Source organism: Salmo salar, chromosome ssa19, assembly GCF_905237065.1.
Source record: "Salmo salar chromosome ssa19, Ssal_v3.1, whole genome shotgun sequence".
Classification (NCBI taxonomy): domain Eukaryota; kingdom Metazoa; phylum Chordata; class Actinopteri; order Salmoniformes; family Salmonidae; genus Salmo; species Salmo salar.
The window spans coordinates 61,284,475-61,301,412 of NC_059460.1; the positions used below are offsets into that span (position 1 = coordinate 61,284,475).

The following is a 16,938-nucleotide window of genomic DNA, read 5'->3' on the forward strand; positions in this document are numbered from 1 at the left end:
CTGTGACACAATTAATTCAAGCACTTGATTACACCAGTGTTCGGCACAGACTCTGTACATAGTTCTTGCATCACCACCTTACTCTGCTTAATCCTTCCTTTAGCTGCATAACACAAGCGCATATATCACCATTCTCATCTTTCCACAGCCGCTTAAGCTACCTGACACTAATCGTTTCTGTGTTTTTTGTAGCAGTTGGCCATTACAGAATTTGGGAAACCTTCCAAAATGCATTATCAATGTTTTCATTGTGCTGCAGAACAGAATGAATTGCAAATGAAATAGCAGGATTATCCATAGGTTTCTGTGTCCTCTCTTTCAGTGTCTGAGCATGCCCTGACCTGCTGCCAGCCCCCTTCTCTCCCTGACCACTCCCTGATCTTACCCTGCTGCCTGCCCCCTTCTCCCCCTGACCACTCCCTGATCTTACCCTGCTGCCTGCCCCCTTCTCTCCCTGACCACTCCCTGATCTTACCCTGCTGCCTGCCCCCTTCTCTCCCTGACCACTCCCTGATCTTACCCTGCTGCCTGCCCCCTTCTCCCCCTGACCACTCCCTGATCTTACCCTGCTGCCTGCCCCCTTCTCTCCCTGACCACTCCCTGATCTTACCCTGCTGCCTGCCCCCTTCTCTCCCTGACCACTCCCTGGGTTGGGTCTCTCAGAGGTTCCTTCTGAACTCTGTAGGACTTTGTGAAGCACAGAATGTCCACCTTTGGGGGTCAGCGTTTTTGCAATGATTAGGTTTTGCAGTGATAATACTTTCTAACACATGTACTTAAAAAAATGTGGATGAAATCTCAGCATATAACAACAGTAAATAACATACCCTATAGATGTCCTGAAAGTACTTATTTGCACGCCACTGCTGCACAAACAAATCTTGCATCCACATGGCTGAACTGATGGAGAAGCAACAGGAGTAGGAGCATGTGAGCCATCAGGTGAGACTCTACGCAGGGGTCCTAATGGGTGTCCTCTAGAAGTGGGGGCCCTGGAGATCTGGACAACCTTGCCTCCATCCCATCGTGAAATCCTTAATTTTTATTTTATTTTATTTAACTAGGCAAGTAAGTTAATAACAAATTCTTATTTACAATGGCGGCCTACCAAAAGGCAAAGGCCTCTTGCGGGGACAGGGCCTGGGATTTAAATAAATAAATACAATATAAATATAAATATAGGACAAAACACACATCACAACAACACAACACCACAAAAGAGAGACCTAAGACAACAACATAGCAAGGCAGCAACACATGACAACACAGCATTGTAGCAACACAACATAACAACAACATGGTAGCAACACAACATGATACAAACATTATTGGGCACAGTCAACAGCACAAAGGTCAAGAAGGTAGAGACAACAATAGGATCATTGTGCTGAATTTAAAAATGTAATTTGATCTGGACAGTGCTGAGAAAATAAGGAAATACTCTGTATTATTCAGAGCCCCATGAAATGACAGCATGTATACATTCTATAGGCCCTACTGAGTACTGCTTACTATAATAGTGTTTGCTTTATAAGCCAATATGTATTCCATATACAGTGGATTGTGGCCAATGAAATGGGTGGAGTAAAAGGCCAGCAGCACTCCATATTATTCAGAGCCTCATGAAATGACACCATATACATTCTACAGACCCTACTGAGTATTTCCTACAATACTTTTACTGCGGCACCTAGAATAGTTTTTGCTCTATAAACTAATATGTATTCCATATACAGTGATTTGCATTGGGGGCATTTATTTGACCTTGGAACATGTTTAAAACCCCACATTTAATTCAAATGTCACTTAAATATGAACAAATATGAATCATTGTTAATGTTTAGACATTTATTTTTCATATATCATGAATACATACAGGCTATTGACACTTTTCTACTATTACTTGGGGGACTTTTATTTTGAACATTTTCTAAATTCTGTGACCCGGATGTACATTTTTTTTGTAAGTGTTGCTGACGAGACAGTGATCTGATGTGGTCTATCGTGGGTTAGTTATACAAATCTTTGACCTAACGTACCCGAACACTGTCAACTTTCGTCAAGCTGGGCTTGTATTGCGCTGAAATCGTCGACAACGGTATGCGTAATGTCTGTGGCCGAGACGGCAGTGACTGTGCAGACCTATTGGAGCATATAGGTATGGTTTTGAAAACGTGTTATCCAACAAGAACAAGACTTGTCAACAACTGACGTCAGCTAGCGAGCTAACGTTATAGCTGCAGTGCAGTCTCTTGGACCTGATTGCCCTAACGTTACCCCTGCATAATTTTTAATTGAAAGAAAGGACTCCTGAGGTCAAAAGTAAGTTAATAAAAAATATGTTTACTGATTAATCAGGGTTGTCACAAGTTGCCACAAAGTAATAAACCCTGCCTATTTCTACAATTGATCTTAAAGTGTGATTTTTAAACCTAACCACACTGCAAACCTTAGGCCTAACTACTTGTATTTGTGAGAGTTATTGCCATGTTGAATGCACCGAGCTGTCTGTTTGAACTACTGCCACACAGCTCGGACACCCGTGCATCCCCCACAAGACATGCCACCAGAGGTCTCTTCATAGTCCCCAAGTCCAGAACAGACTATGGGAGGCGCACAGTACTACATAGAGCAATGACCACATGGAACTCTATGCTGATCCAAGCAGTAGAATCAGATAACAAAAACAGATAAAAATGCACCTTATAGAACAGCGGGGACTGTGAAGAGACACACACAGACTCATGCATACACACGATAACGTACATACCAAACAGACACGTACACATGGATGTTGTGTTGTAGACGTGGTAGTGGAGTAGCGGCCTGAGGGCACACTTAATGTGTTGTGAAATCTGTTGTGAATGTATTGTAAGGTTTTTAAAATTGTATAACTTTCCTTAACTTTGCTGGACCCCAGGAAGAGTAGCTGATGCCTTGGCAGCAGCTAATGGGGAGCCATAATAAATCCAAATACCTACTCTGACCTATCTTCGAGTTTTTGTAGGATGTTTTTGGTGGGGTTGACGGGAGGAATCGCCTCAGGGAAGAGCACTGTGTCCTCTCTGCTGCAAGAGCTTGGCTGCCCCATTATCGATGCCGATGTGGTGGCTAGAAAAGGTACAGGCTATGGGACTGAAAGGGATTTTTTTCCCTCTCTCGCACACACACACACACACACACACACACATACAATGTTGAGTCCATTTTCACATTCCACACTCTTGTATTTGCATTCATTTTAAAACCATTGTGCAGTTTAAAGTCATTACTTGAGCGTGCCCCAATTATTTGTATTGATCACTATGCCATGCAGAGGAGGTTGGTGGGAGGAGATATGAGTATGGGTTCATTGTAAAGACTCGAATGGAATCAATGGGACGGTATCAAACATGGAAACCACATATTTGGCTCTGTTCCATGAATGCCATTCCAGCCATTCTTTCTCTACAGTGGGTATAGAAAGTCACCACCCCTTTTCAAAATGTTCACCTTTTGTTGCCTTACAGCCTGAAATGAAAACACATGAAATCTGACTTTATTTACACACAGTAACCCACAATATCCAAGTTAATTGTTTTAATACAAAAAAATCTGAAAATGAATTCAAACAGTAAAATACCCTATTTGGATAAGTGAACACCACCCTGAGTTAATACTTGGTGGAACTGCCGTTTGCTTTAATTACAGCCATGAGTCTCTTTGAATACATCTCTACTAACTTTGTACATCTAGACTGTGCAATATTTGCCCGTTCTTCCTTGCGAAATTGTTCAAGCTCAGTCAAATTGCATGGTGACCGCTCATGGACTGCACTCTTCAAGTCATTCCACAGATTCTTGATGGGATTTAGGTCGGGGCTCTGACTAGGCCACTCAAGGACATTCACCTTCTTGTCCTTCAACCACTGTCAAATCACATTTTATTTGTCACATACACATGGTTAGCAGATGTTAATGCGAGTGTAGCGAAATGCTTGTGCTTCTAGTTCCGACCATGCAGTAATATCTAACAAGTAATCTAACCTAACAATTTCACAACAACTACCTTATACACACAAGTGTAAAGGAATGAATAAGAATATGTACATAAAAATATATGAATGAGTGATGGCTGAACGGCATAGGCAAGATGCAGTAGATGGTATAGAGTACAGTATATACATATGAGATGAGTAATGTAGGGTATGTAAACATTATATAAAGTGGCATTGCTTAAAGTGGCTAGTGATACATTTATTACATCCATTTTTCATTATTAAAGTGGCTAGAGATGAGTCAGTATGTTGGCAGCAGCCACTCAATGTTAGTGATGGCTGTTTAACAGTCTGATGGCCTTGAGATAGAAGCTGTTTTTCAGTCTCTCAGTCCCAGATTTGATGCACCTGTACTGACCTCGCCTTTTGGATGATAGCGGGGTGAACAGGCAGTGGCTCGGGTGGTTGTTGTCCTTGATGATCTTCTTTGGCCTTCCTGTGACATCGGGTGGTGTAGGTGTCCAGGAGGGCAGGTAGTTTGCCCCCAGTGATGCGTTGTGCAGACCTCACTACCCTCTGGAGAGCCTTACGGTTGTGGGCGGAGCAGTTGCCGTATCAGGCGGTGATACAGCCCGACAGGATGCTCTCGATTGTGCATCTGTCTAAGTTTGTGAGTGTTTTTGGTGACAAGTCGAATTTCTTCAGCCTCCTGAGGTTGAAGAGGCGCTGCTGTGCCTTCTTCACCACGCTATATGTGTGGTTGGACCATTTCAGTTTGTCCGTGATGTGTACGCCGATGAACTTAAAACTCTCCACCCTCTCCACCACTGTCCCGTCAATGTAGATAGGGGGCTGCTCCCTCTGCTGTTTCCTGAAGTCCACGATCATCTCCTTTGTTTTGTTGACATTGAGGGAGAGGTTATTTTCCTGACACCACACTCCGAAGGCCCTCACCTCCTCCCTGTAGGCCGTCTCGTCATTGTTGGTAATCAAGCCCACTACTGTTGTGTCGTCTGCAAACTTGATGATTGAGTTGGAGGCGGGCATGGCCACGCAGTCATGGGTGAACAGGGAGTACAGGAGAGGGCTGAGAACGCACCCTTGTGGGGCCCCAGTGTTGAGGATCAGCAGGGTGGAGATGTTGTTACCTACCCTCACCACCTGGGGGTCGGCCCGTCAGGAAGTCCAGGACCCAGTTGCACAGAGTGGGGTCGAGACCCAGGGTCTCGAGCTTAATGACGAGTTTGGAGGGTACTATGGTGTACGGTTGCTTTGGCGGTGTGCTTTGGGTTGTTGTCATGTTGAAACGTGAACCATTTTCAACTTCCTGGCAGAGGGCTGCAGGTTCTCCTCAAGAATCTGTCAGTGTTTTGCACTGTCCATTTTCCCTTCTTTCCTGACAAGTGCTCCTGTCCCTGCTGAAGAGAAACACCCCCACAACAGGATGCTGCCATGGCCATACTTTACTGTAGACATGGTGTTCTTTGGGTTGAAAGATGTATTGGGTTTTCGCCAGACATATCTTTTTACGTTCAGCCCAAAAAGTTTAATTTTGGTCTCATCTGACCACAGCACCTTTTGCCACTTGGCCTCGGAATCTACAATGTGCTTTTTGGCAAAGCTCAAACTAGACTTGATGTGTTTTTTTTTCTTCATTTTTTTTTTCTCTTGCCTCTCTGATCAGTTTCCTCTTTGCCCGGTCATCCAGTTTGGAGGGATGGCTTGATCTATGCATGGTCTGGGTGGTGCCTTTCGCCTTACACTTCTTATTAATGGTCTTAACTGTGCTCCGAGGGATAGACAAAGCCTTTGAAATATTTTATATCCATCCCCTGACTTGTGCCTTTCAACAACTTTATCTCTTAGATCTTTTGAAATTACCTTTCCGCCCATAGTGGATTCTTTGCTTTGAATTGCACTACTAAGCAGTGGAGTCCTCTATCAACAACTGCTTTTATTCTGAACTAATCAAAGTCACTACAATTGATCACAGATGGAAGCCAATTAGCTTGATTTGTGATCTGAAAGGTGGTTGATTATACCTCAGCAAGTTTGCAATTGCAATTCTAGGGGTGGGGGGGGGTGTTCACTTATCGAAGTAGGGTATTTTACTGTTTTACTTTAAATTCATTTTCAGAGTTACATTTTTTTTTTACTTGGATATTGTGGGTTACTGTGTCCTAAATAAAGCTGGATGTTATGTTTTCATTTCAGGCTGTAAGGCAACAAAAGGTGAACATTTTTGAAAGGGGTGGTGACTTTCTATACCCGCTGTAGCTCCTCCCACCAGCCTTTTCTGATATGCCATCATGAATCCGGTCGTATTCCATCCAGACTCATTTTGAAAGACCTGTCCTGTTGACATATTTAAAGGGATTCCGTCTGTTTTGAGAACACTAGGGTTGAATAGCGGGAAACGGGTTACCGAGAATTACTGAGATTTACGGCCCAAACCCACTCCCTTTTCCCGGGATAAGTAACTGTAAGAAACTGGTATATTACACTGAACAAAAACAAACATCGGATGGTTGTGAGAAAGCCGCGACAAGGGTCGTCGTATTCATTAGGCACCAAACAGGGGAAAGAATGTGACTGAAACATAGAGGTACTACATGGACTTGTCAATTAAGAAATGCTCATTTTTGTTTGCTGACGCAAATGTTTGAGAACACATTTTGTTGCATGCCTTAATGAACATGAACCATGTCTTTTAATCAGGTTAACCTAACCGTGTCCTGTGTCTTTGCCAGTGGTGGAGCCCCACAGTCCGGCCTACTGCCGGATCGTGAAGCACTTTGGCCCCGAGATCCTGCTGGAAAATGGGGAGATCGACCGGCAGAAGCTGGGTCAGCTAATCTTCGCCAGCGAGGACAAGCGGCGCCTGCTTAACTCCATCACCCACCCCGAGATCCACAAGGCAATGCTCAAACAGATCGTCGTCTTCTTCCTCCGAGGTTAGCGAACTAAGTGTAAAAAAAGACAATTACAACAGTACGTTTTTTTCTGTTTTTTTTCTGGGGTGGTCTTCCCGTCTACAGTAAATGTATCATATATTGTAAATCCACTGAATCACATATGTCATAATAATCATATGAAAAAGTGTAAGGAATTCTTCATGGGACATATGGAGAATAAACCATGGAATACCTAACATTGACTTTCCATAGAGGGTGGATTGGTAGGAGCCACTGTACAGTAGAGCAGTCCACGGCTCTGGTGTGAGGGCTCTATTGTAGTGCTGCTGCTCTTTCCCCTCCAGGTTATCGCTACGTGGTGCTAGATGTCCCCCTGCTCTTCGAGACGCGGCGTCTAACCCGTTTCCTCAACCACACTGTGGTGGTGTACTGGTAAGACCAACTATGGCTCTCCGACCTTTCATTTCGAAAAGTTTGAACCTGCTTTAAGATTTCAACCTAAAATATGATGTACTCTAGCTTGGAAAATAAACGTGACAATATCTGTTTGCTTCCTACCTTAGGACTGTTTTCCTCAAGAAATGTGTTCTGCTTCTTGTTGACTTTCCTTCCCATGATACTTTTGAGTTTCGTGATACTGAGTATCATGACAACTATTGCAGCACAGCGCTTTGGGGTTGTGCGTTGCGCTCAGAATTCAGGTAAATTGAATGCTGACCTCGCGCTGCACACGACCAACCGGCGCCTTTCAGCTTTCCTAAACCTAAACCAGAGATAAGTTCAACAAGGGCAAGTACTGTTTCCAAGAGACCATTTCCAAAGAGACCATTGTCAAACAGAACTTACCCAGAACGTGGTCACCACGACCTCAGAATATTCAATATTAATGTTCTAGACACGTTTCGTGAGAACGTTGCAAGAACCTTTCTGTGTCCAGTTTTCCGAGGGTTATGAGAATATTCCGTCAAAGAATATTCCATGGATACAGTTCTTGCAGCGTTCCAATGAAACGTGTCTAGAACATTAATATTGAATATTCTGAGGTCATGGTGACCACATTCTGGGTAAGTTCTGTTTAATATTTAGGGAATATTCTCCTAACTCTAATGCCAGAACTTGCTAAATAGGTTTCAGGAGGTTTTTGCTAACATACTTAGAATGTTCCCCTAACTAACTGAAAACTGGACACTCAAACATCTGGGGAACATTATGGGTCAAATAAAATGTTATTTGTCACATCCGCCTAATACAACAGGTGTAGACCTTGAAATGCTTACTTAACAAGCCCTTAACAAACAGTGCAGAGTGAGAAAATATTTTCTAAATAAACTAAAGTAAAATAACAATAATGAGGCTATATACAGGGGTTACCAGTACCGAGTCAATGTACGGCTTACTGGGCCGTACGGGTTACTGGGCCATACGCACTACCCTCTGTAGTGCCTTGTGGTCGGATGCCGAGCAGTTTCCATACCAGGCGGTGATGCAACCAATCAGGATGCTCTCGATGGTGCAGCTGTAGAACCTTTTGAGGATCTGGGGACCCATTTCGACTCTTTTCAGTCTCCTGAGGGGGAATAGGCATTGTCGTGCCCTCTTCAAAACTGTCTTGGTGTGTTTGGACCATGATAGTTTGTTGGTGATGTGGACCCCAAGGAACTTGAAGCTCTCGCCCCGCTCCACCACAGCCCCGTCGATTTGTGCTTGGCCCTCCTTTTCCTGTATTCCTCGATCAGCTCTTTTGTCTTGATGTTGAGGGAGAGGTTGTTGTCCTGGCACCACACTGCCAGGTCTCTGACCTCCTCCTTATAGGCTGTCTCATCGTTGTCAGTGATCAGGCCTACCACCGTTGTGTCGTCTGCAAAGTTATTGATGGTGTTGGAGTCGTGCTTGGCCACACAGTCGTGGGTGTACAGGAGGGGACTAAGCACAAACACCCCTGAGGAAGCCCCCGTGTTGAGGTTCAGCGTGGCAGATGTGTTGTTACCTACCTTTACCACCTGTGGGCGGCCTTTCAGGAAGTCCAGGATCCAGTTTCAGAGGGAGGTGTTTAGTCCCAGGGTCCTTAGCTTAGTGATGAGCTTTGAGGGCACTGTACTGGGTAACATTACAAAAACGTTATCTCTGTCGCTAGAATTGTTAGTTGGGAAACTAGAAATAATAATGTGGCCATGTAGGCGTTCTACTAGATGTAGTCATTTGCAGTTTGATTATTGCTGAATAAATGCCACAGTAATCCTTACCAAGAATTGCTGTTTTGATGTTTCACCGTAACATTTTTGAATTTGCATTCAAATTAAGTTGTTACTAAGTAACATGTTTGCCGCAAACTGAATCCTTGTTGAACTCACATCAGGGGTGCCCCAATTTATGGGCTTGTTTTGCCCAAATCTAATCTCAGTTGTGTCCTGCGGGCCAAGAACCCCCCCCCCCCCACACACACACCTCACGATATAATCACGTTACTTTGGTGCCGATACGATGTATTGCGATTTGATATTGCTCACCATATGTCTGCTGCAGATGGAAATGGAAATAAAAGTGCTGAAAACAAATGGGCTCCCTTTTTTAAAAAGAAGATGGAGGAAAAAGCTATGATGGAAAAATGCTGCAGTTTTGGTGCAGGTACAGCCAACTAGAGCAAAAATAATATTGCGACATTGTCAAAATTAATACCATGATATGTAACTATCGATTTCCCCATCCCTTACACTTGTGGGAATTGGCCTATTTGGATAGGGTCAAATTGAAATGTTTCTTACAGAAGAAATTTGGAAAGCATATGCATAATTTTATTGGTCACATATTTAGGAGGTGCTATTCCGGATGTATCGAAATGATTGTGTTCCTAGCTCCAACAGTACAGTGCAGTAGTATCTAACAATACACACAAATCTAAAAGTAAAAGAATGGAATTAAGAAATATATAAATATTAAGATGAAGTGGCATGAAGTGGCATTGACTAAAATACAGTAGAATAGAATACAGTATATACTAATGAAATGAGTAAAGCAGTATGTAAACATTATTAAAGTGACTAGTGTTCCATTTATTAAAGTGACCAGTGATTCTATGTATATGTATATGGGGCAGCAGCCTCTAAGGTGCAGGGTTGAGTAAAGGGTAGTAGCCGGCTAGTTATGGCTTTTTGACAGTCTGATGGCCTTGAGATAGAAGCTATTTTTCAGTCTCTCAGTCCCAGCTTTGATGCACCTATACTGACTTCGCCTTCTGGATGGTAGCATCTGTAAAAGTTTGTGAGGGTTTTAGGGGCCAAGCCAAATGTATTCAGCCTCCTGAGGTTGAAGAGGTACTGTTGCGCCTTCATCACCACACTGTCTGTGGGTGGACATTTTCAGATTGTCAGTGATGTGTATGCCAAGAAACTTGAACCTCTCCTCCTTCTCCACTGCGGTCCCGTCGATGTGGATAGAGGCATGCTCCCTCTACTGTCTCCTGTAGTCCATCAGCTCTTTCGTTTTGTTGACGTTGAGGGAGAGTTTTTTTTTCCTTTCCACCACTCCGCCAGGGCCCTCACCACCTCCCTGTAGGCTGTCTCGTCATTGTTGGTAATCAGGTCTACTACTGTTGTGTCGTCTGCAACCTTGATGATTGAATTGGAGGCTTGCGTGGCCACGCAGTCATTGGTGAACAGGGAGTACAGGAGGGGTCTGAGCACGCACGCTTGTGGGGCCCCTGTGTTGAATATCAGCGAAGTGGAGGTGTTGTTTCCAACAACGGTCCATTATAAATCGTAATCTGGGTCAGGTGGGCATACTTGTAAAGCTTGTTCTATTGCTAACATTACTAGCTAAATTATGAAATACTATATTAGTGTTAGGCTTTCACAAGGCAATTCACAGAAGCAGATCGTAATTTTGGTGGCCATAGAACGGAGTCATGAGTGCATCGTATGACATCAAATCAGTATTTATTATATTCCTCAAGTCTCATTTTTGTAATTTACAGCATTTCCCTCACCCAGACAACAAAAAAATTGCAAAAGTTTCCCAATTAGCTGGAGGGATGGGTGCAACTTATTCTCATGCAGTGCTCAAGTTTAGAACGGCTGTCAGTCAAAACCCTCTGATGTCATGTATATCATGTTACTGTTCTGCCACTGCATTCCAATTTAGGCGCTTATCATTGTCCAAATCTACCAGTGTAAAGGGTTAAGCATGTTCTCTTTTCCTGATCCAGTGACCCGGCCACGCAGCTGTCGCGCCTCATGAACCGGGATGGGCTGACCCAGGAGCAGGCGGAGCAGCGTGTGGCCGCCCAGATGCCCCTAAATGAGAAGCGGGGATTGGCCAGTCACGTGGTGGAAAACTCGGGCAGCCGCGAGGACACCCAGCGCCAGGTGCTGCGGCTGCACACCAAGCTCGAGGACTCTATGGAGTTCCTGCTGGCCAGGGCCATCGCCATAGCGACCGCTGCCGGCCTGGGCGGACTACTTCTATACGCCGCCAAATTGCTGGCGTCTTAGCGAATGGAGAGAGAGTTTGACGAGAGTCGTCTTCCTATGGCAATGCAGTGTTGAATTGTGATTGAGACTGCGGCACTTTGAACTTAAGCCATAGCACATAACCGACCACTGGGCCCAGCACGTGTGGTGAGAGGTCCAATGGTCAGTTATGTGTTATGGCTTGAGTTGAAAGTTCGCAAGCAATTTGTACTTAGAAAGTGGTCAAGTAATGTGAGATGTTTTCTTATGTAAATTCCTTGTTGCTCTTTGAATGCTACAGGAAACAGTGAACTCCTAGGTTTCCTTGCTTTGCATTTTAAAAGTCAAGAAGTTATTTGGGAAAATATTTTTGGAGTCACTAGACTGCTTTTTTTTTTAAAGCAAATATCTTTTCTGTATGAGATATCTGGACAGAATAGTTCAGCATGGGCTGAGAAGCAATGCTGGTGATGTAAGAATGTTTTTAGCTCATTGTGCCTATTTGTTTTACATTTTAAATGGATAGTTCACTAAAATTGCATATTTACCTTTAGTGAGTGGTCTATGGACCTGGAGAGTCAGCGACCGAAGATTTTGATTTCTTAAAATGAAATGTTATTGGTTACGAACACAGTTTAACAAGTGCTATAGTGGGTGCAGCGAGATGCTTATGTTCCTATCGATCAGTGCAGTAAATTTCAACAAGCACACAATAATCGCAAATGTATTTTTTTTAATGTTTTATGTAGTACAGCAGTGGATGTATAAATAGTATGTAAATATTATTAAAGTGACCAGTGGTCATTGACTATGTAGTAGTCCCTAAGGTGCAGGCTAGAGTACCCGGTGGTGACCAGCTAGTGATAGTGACTGAGGGGCAAAGTAGGGTAGTGGGCAGATGGCACAGTACTGGGTGGAGGCCGGCTAGTGGTGGCTATTTAAGTCTGATGTCCTGGGGATATAAGCTTTTTATCAGTCTCTCGGTCCCAGCTTTGATGTACTGTCTCTGCCTTCTAGATGGTAGCGGGGTGAACAGGCCGTGGCTCGGGTGGCTGAGTTCCTTGATGATGATCTTGGCCTTCCTGTGACACCGGGTGCTGTAGATATGCTGGAGGGCAGGCAGTGTGCCCCCGATGGTGCGTTGGGCTGACCGTACCACCCTCTAGAGTGCCCTGCTGTTGCGGACGGTACAATTGCCATCCAGGCGGTAATACTGCCTGACAGGATGCTCTCAAGGGTGCGTCTGTAGACGTTTGTGAGGGACTTAGGGGTTGAAGAGGTGGTGTTGCGCCTTCTTCACCACATTGTTGGTGTGAAGGGATAATTTCAGGTCTCTGTCAATTTGGATGGAGGTGTGCTCTCTCTGCTGTCTCCTGTAGTCCACGATCAGCTCCTGTCCACGATCAGCTTTTGTTGACGTTGAGGAAGAGGTATGGTCAGATTTTGTGAAGGGAGGTCAGGGCCTTGTAGCCATCCCGGAAGGGAGAGTAGCAATGAACAAGAATTTTCGCACCATGAGTAGCAAAGATGTTCATAGCATTTTGGTAGTGTTTTCCTCAGATTTCCTTTATTAAAGTCCCCAGCTACAATAAATGTGCCTTCAGTATATGCGGTTTCTTGAGCGCCGTCGCAGTGTCGGCTTGTGAGGGAATGTACATGGCAGTGACTATAACCGAAGACAATTATCTTGGGAGGTAATGTGGTCGGCATTTGATGGAGGTATTCCAGATCGGGAGAACCAAAGGACTTGAGTTCCTGTACGTTACCCGATAACACCATGAGTTGTTTGTCATGAGACATGCTCCTTACCTTTGTGTTTCCCGGATAGTTCTTTATTCCTGCCCACACAATGAATGGAGGACCACGCTGGTTCTATGGACGGGGACAATGTATCCGGAGAGAGCCACGATTCTGTAAAGCAGAATATGTCTCTGTCTGGAAGATCCTTGCCCTGAGCTCATCTATTTTATTGTCCAGGGATTGACTGTTAGAGAGTGATATACTCTGAAGCAATGGGTGGTATGCCTGTTTCCTGAGTGTAAGTCCCCACTTCTCCTCCTTCGGCGGTTGTTTTGGAGTATCACCCGGGATGAATGGAGTTGCCTCGGGCAGTTTAAACAAAGGGTCCAGGAAGTTGAATTTATGGTGAGTGACCGCCAATCTAATATCCAAAAGTGATTTTCGCCTGTAGGTAATAGAGAAAATAATGTAAGAAATAATACAAAAAAACTAAAATACTGCAAAGTTGTCTAGGTGCTAGAAGCAGGGCGACCATGTCTGTTGGCGCGATCTTGAAAGTTGTTTACTTACTGTTAACGGTGTTGGATACTGTTAGATTCTGGGTTAAACTTGGAACATTGTTATACTCAGAAGTATAGTATCTAAGGAGTGAAAGAGACTGGTTTTTACATCAGAAGTTAATGGTCATCTGTAGGAGCCAGATGGCTTTGGAATGTGTTGGATGGACGGGAGGAAGTCACAGGAGTGCTTTAGAGGATACGGATGGACATCTGTGGATTAGGCAAATGAGGGGTTGAGGTCAGGTCAGATACCCTTAAGGGAGAAATTATGGTTTATTACCCTATTACTTAGTCTTCCTGTTGAACCATAAAATATGTAAGGATTTGAGAGAAGGAGGATTGCCTAAATTGGAGTTTATATACTTGTGTTGGTGGAAACATGTTTTGTCTGAATGCAGCTGTATTGACCCTCTGGGCTTTCATAATGTGTGTTTTACTCTGAGAATTAGAACCTAACAACACAAAGCAATGGGGATGGTAGGGAATTGGAATGAAGTGACTGAGTTGATTTGGGAACGCTTCGATCGTGCTACCATGGTTCCTGTAAGTCTTATTGTTTTGCATGCAACAATGCTAATGCTAATATGTGAGAAAGTAAACTCCCAGGTTCCATAGATTACTTCCTGTTTATCAATAAAATTAGGTACATTTGTAATTTAGGATAAATATAATTTTAAGGATGGGGTAACTATGTAATATGGGTAAAGTAATCCATTTTTAAAATATTTGATTGACTCTGATGTCGCTAGAATGAAGACGTAGGTGATCTATTCGACAATCCACTTTTCAAACTAAAGAGTTTTCTAAACGGTCGAAGGAATGAAGATGAAGACTTCCTTGATGTCACTGTGTCTTTTCTAACACTTGAGCTACAGTATCTTCTGTACTTTTTCAGTCAACTCTAGTTTTTTCTTTTTGTACATCCGCACACATGAGGAACTAAAAGATTTTATCTGTTTTATCAGCTGCTATAAAAAAAGTCAAAGAAGAATGTCAATGATCTCTTATCCATGTCTGAAAATAAACACAGAACTATATACTACAATGTCCCATCCTACATTGTGTTTTTGCATCCTTTCATAATATTGCATTCTCATACTCTTAAAGGGATAGTTTGGGATTTTGGCAATGAGGCCCTTTATCTACTTCTCCAGAGTCGGATGAGCTTGTGGATAACATTTTTTATTTCTCTGCTTGCCATTTGAAGGAAGTTGCTAGCTAGCGTTAGCGCAATGACCTGGTATCAGATAACCATAGACTTCCAGTCATTGCGCTAACGCTAATTTGCATTGGCTCACAAAACTACCTCTAACTTCCATCATACTGGACACAGAGACATAAAAATGGTATCCACAAGTTTTTACATTTTTTATTTAACCTTTATTTAACCAGGAGTTCATCTGACTCGGGAAGTAAAGAAAGGGCCTCATTACCATTATCCTGAAGTATCCCTTTAACATACTCACCTTCTTATGTAGGTATACTACATACTGTCGTACTATTACTCCTGTTTGAAAATAAACATGGAACTACATACAACGTCCCTCCCTACATTGTGTTTTTGCATCCTTTTGTAATATTGCATTCTCATACTCTTAAGATACTAACATTTTTATAGAGGCATACTACATTCTGTCATACTATAACAATAGTCCCATAAAGATAGTTATAATAAAGTTAACATTGCAGTTATTTGGTGGGCCGAGTAAACACAAAGTCTTTCTTTGACCGATTCACTTTAAAATAACTTTAAAAATATTAAGGCACCTCACAGACTTGTAGGACCTAATTATTTCATTTGGGATGCAATGAGGATGACTAACTTGCCGACATTTATTGTTCACAGCCTTGAGAGGGGAGACCTCCATTGGTCTGATCTTGCTGCCTGGCTGGGCCTTGTCTGTTTGTGTGTTGGCAGCAGTCAGGCTAGTGGGAGGGCGGCAGGGAATGACATCATCCACATGTCTGATGCTGTGTGTCGTGGGTAATGTGTGTGGTGGGTACCAATTTTGTGTGTGTATACCAAGTACATGTGTGTGTAGTGGGTAGCAATTGTGTGAGTATGTGTGTCACCCTTGCAGTGCACTGGGTCTCTCCTCTGTATCAGGGGACTTGGGGTGGCCTGAGTGTACTGGCTACTTGGATTCCTTCGTACATCGCTGCTGGCCGACGCTCCTCTTTTATCAAGTGACTGCAGATTAATACAAAGTGAAGGGGCTAAAGGGCAGTGAGCCACGGCAGACCCACAGTCACACACACACACACACACACACACACACACACACACACACACACACACACACACACAAACAAATTATGCAGACACGCACATATATGCACGCGCAGATACACACACACACACACATGCAGACAAGCACACACACACTTGGTACTGACAATCAGACACACACTCACTCATACGCAGACACAAACGCATACACATACACACACAGGCTGTACCATAAATCACCTCTGAGCTGTCCGGTCCATCGGCCACAGTAGAGGAATGAAGCACAGTCTATTTTTAATAGGGGTTTTCAGCTGTCAGTCCACAGGCCACTGTACTTACTGGTCTGGTCAGCCAGCTGTTTAGGGGAGATTACAAGTGTCCCTTTGTCAGTCCTCTGAAAGACAGACAAGGACCTGATGTAGAACTAATGGGGTTTTCGAGATGAGGTCTCTACATCGGGAATCTGGACGCCAAAGTATCAACTCCTCAGGCAGAGCAGGGTGGAATTGAGCTCCCTTTTAAAATTCAAATTCAGTAACTTTCCCACCAAGTGACAAGTTTATTTGACTAGAACCCATGCATAGTGCATATATGTGCGCCTACACACAGTGCACACACACAAACAATGTATACATGTGCAGAACATGCACACGCACGCACACACAACTGCACGCATGTACACACAATTCACATACACTTTTTTGTGTGAATTATAGAGGGGAAGATAGCGGATAATTGTTTCTTGGCAGGGGATAGAGAGTTTACGGTGTCTTGTTGTTTTCATTTAGAGATTAGCCTCAGGCTCTACCAAAGTGTGGCGACATTTTGGAATCTCTTGTCCGAGTGATTTCCTATCTGTCTCTGCCACCCACTGTTGTCAAAGAGAGAGAAATACAAACACTTTGAATGCAATATAGTACTTTGTTTTTTATTTGTTACAAATACTACTATTCATCTCAAGCACCAACCATACTATGTTTCTTGTATTTCATATGGGGTATTTAGTATGCACCTATACAAACAAACTCGGAGTGTGGCGTCAGGAAAACAACCTCTCACTCAATGTCAACAA

The 16,938-nt window shown here is 43.5% G+C and overlaps 1 protein-coding gene across 2 annotated transcripts; it reads left to right on the forward strand.

The window, feature by feature from the left end:
* Positions 1-1,973: 1,973 nt before the first annotated feature.
* Positions 1,974-15,187, forward strand: dcakd (dephospho-CoA kinase domain containing). Of its 2 annotated transcripts, none has more exons than XM_014158715.2 (5): positions 1,974-2,322; positions 2,999-3,120; positions 6,727-6,930; positions 7,236-7,323; positions 11,093-15,187. In XM_014158715.2, exons 2-5 carry the CDS (start codon positions 3,009-3,011, stop codon positions 11,376-11,378), a joined length of 690 nt encoding a protein of 229 aa, XP_014014190.1. In that variant the 5' UTR covers positions 1,974-2,322; positions 2,999-3,008; the 3' UTR covers positions 11,379-15,187. The 2 variants fall into 2 exon arrangements, with proteins under 2 accessions (XP_014014190.1, XP_014014189.1); XM_014158714.2 differs by having other exon boundaries at positions 3,008-3,120.
* Positions 15,188-16,938: the final 1,751 nt, after the last annotated feature.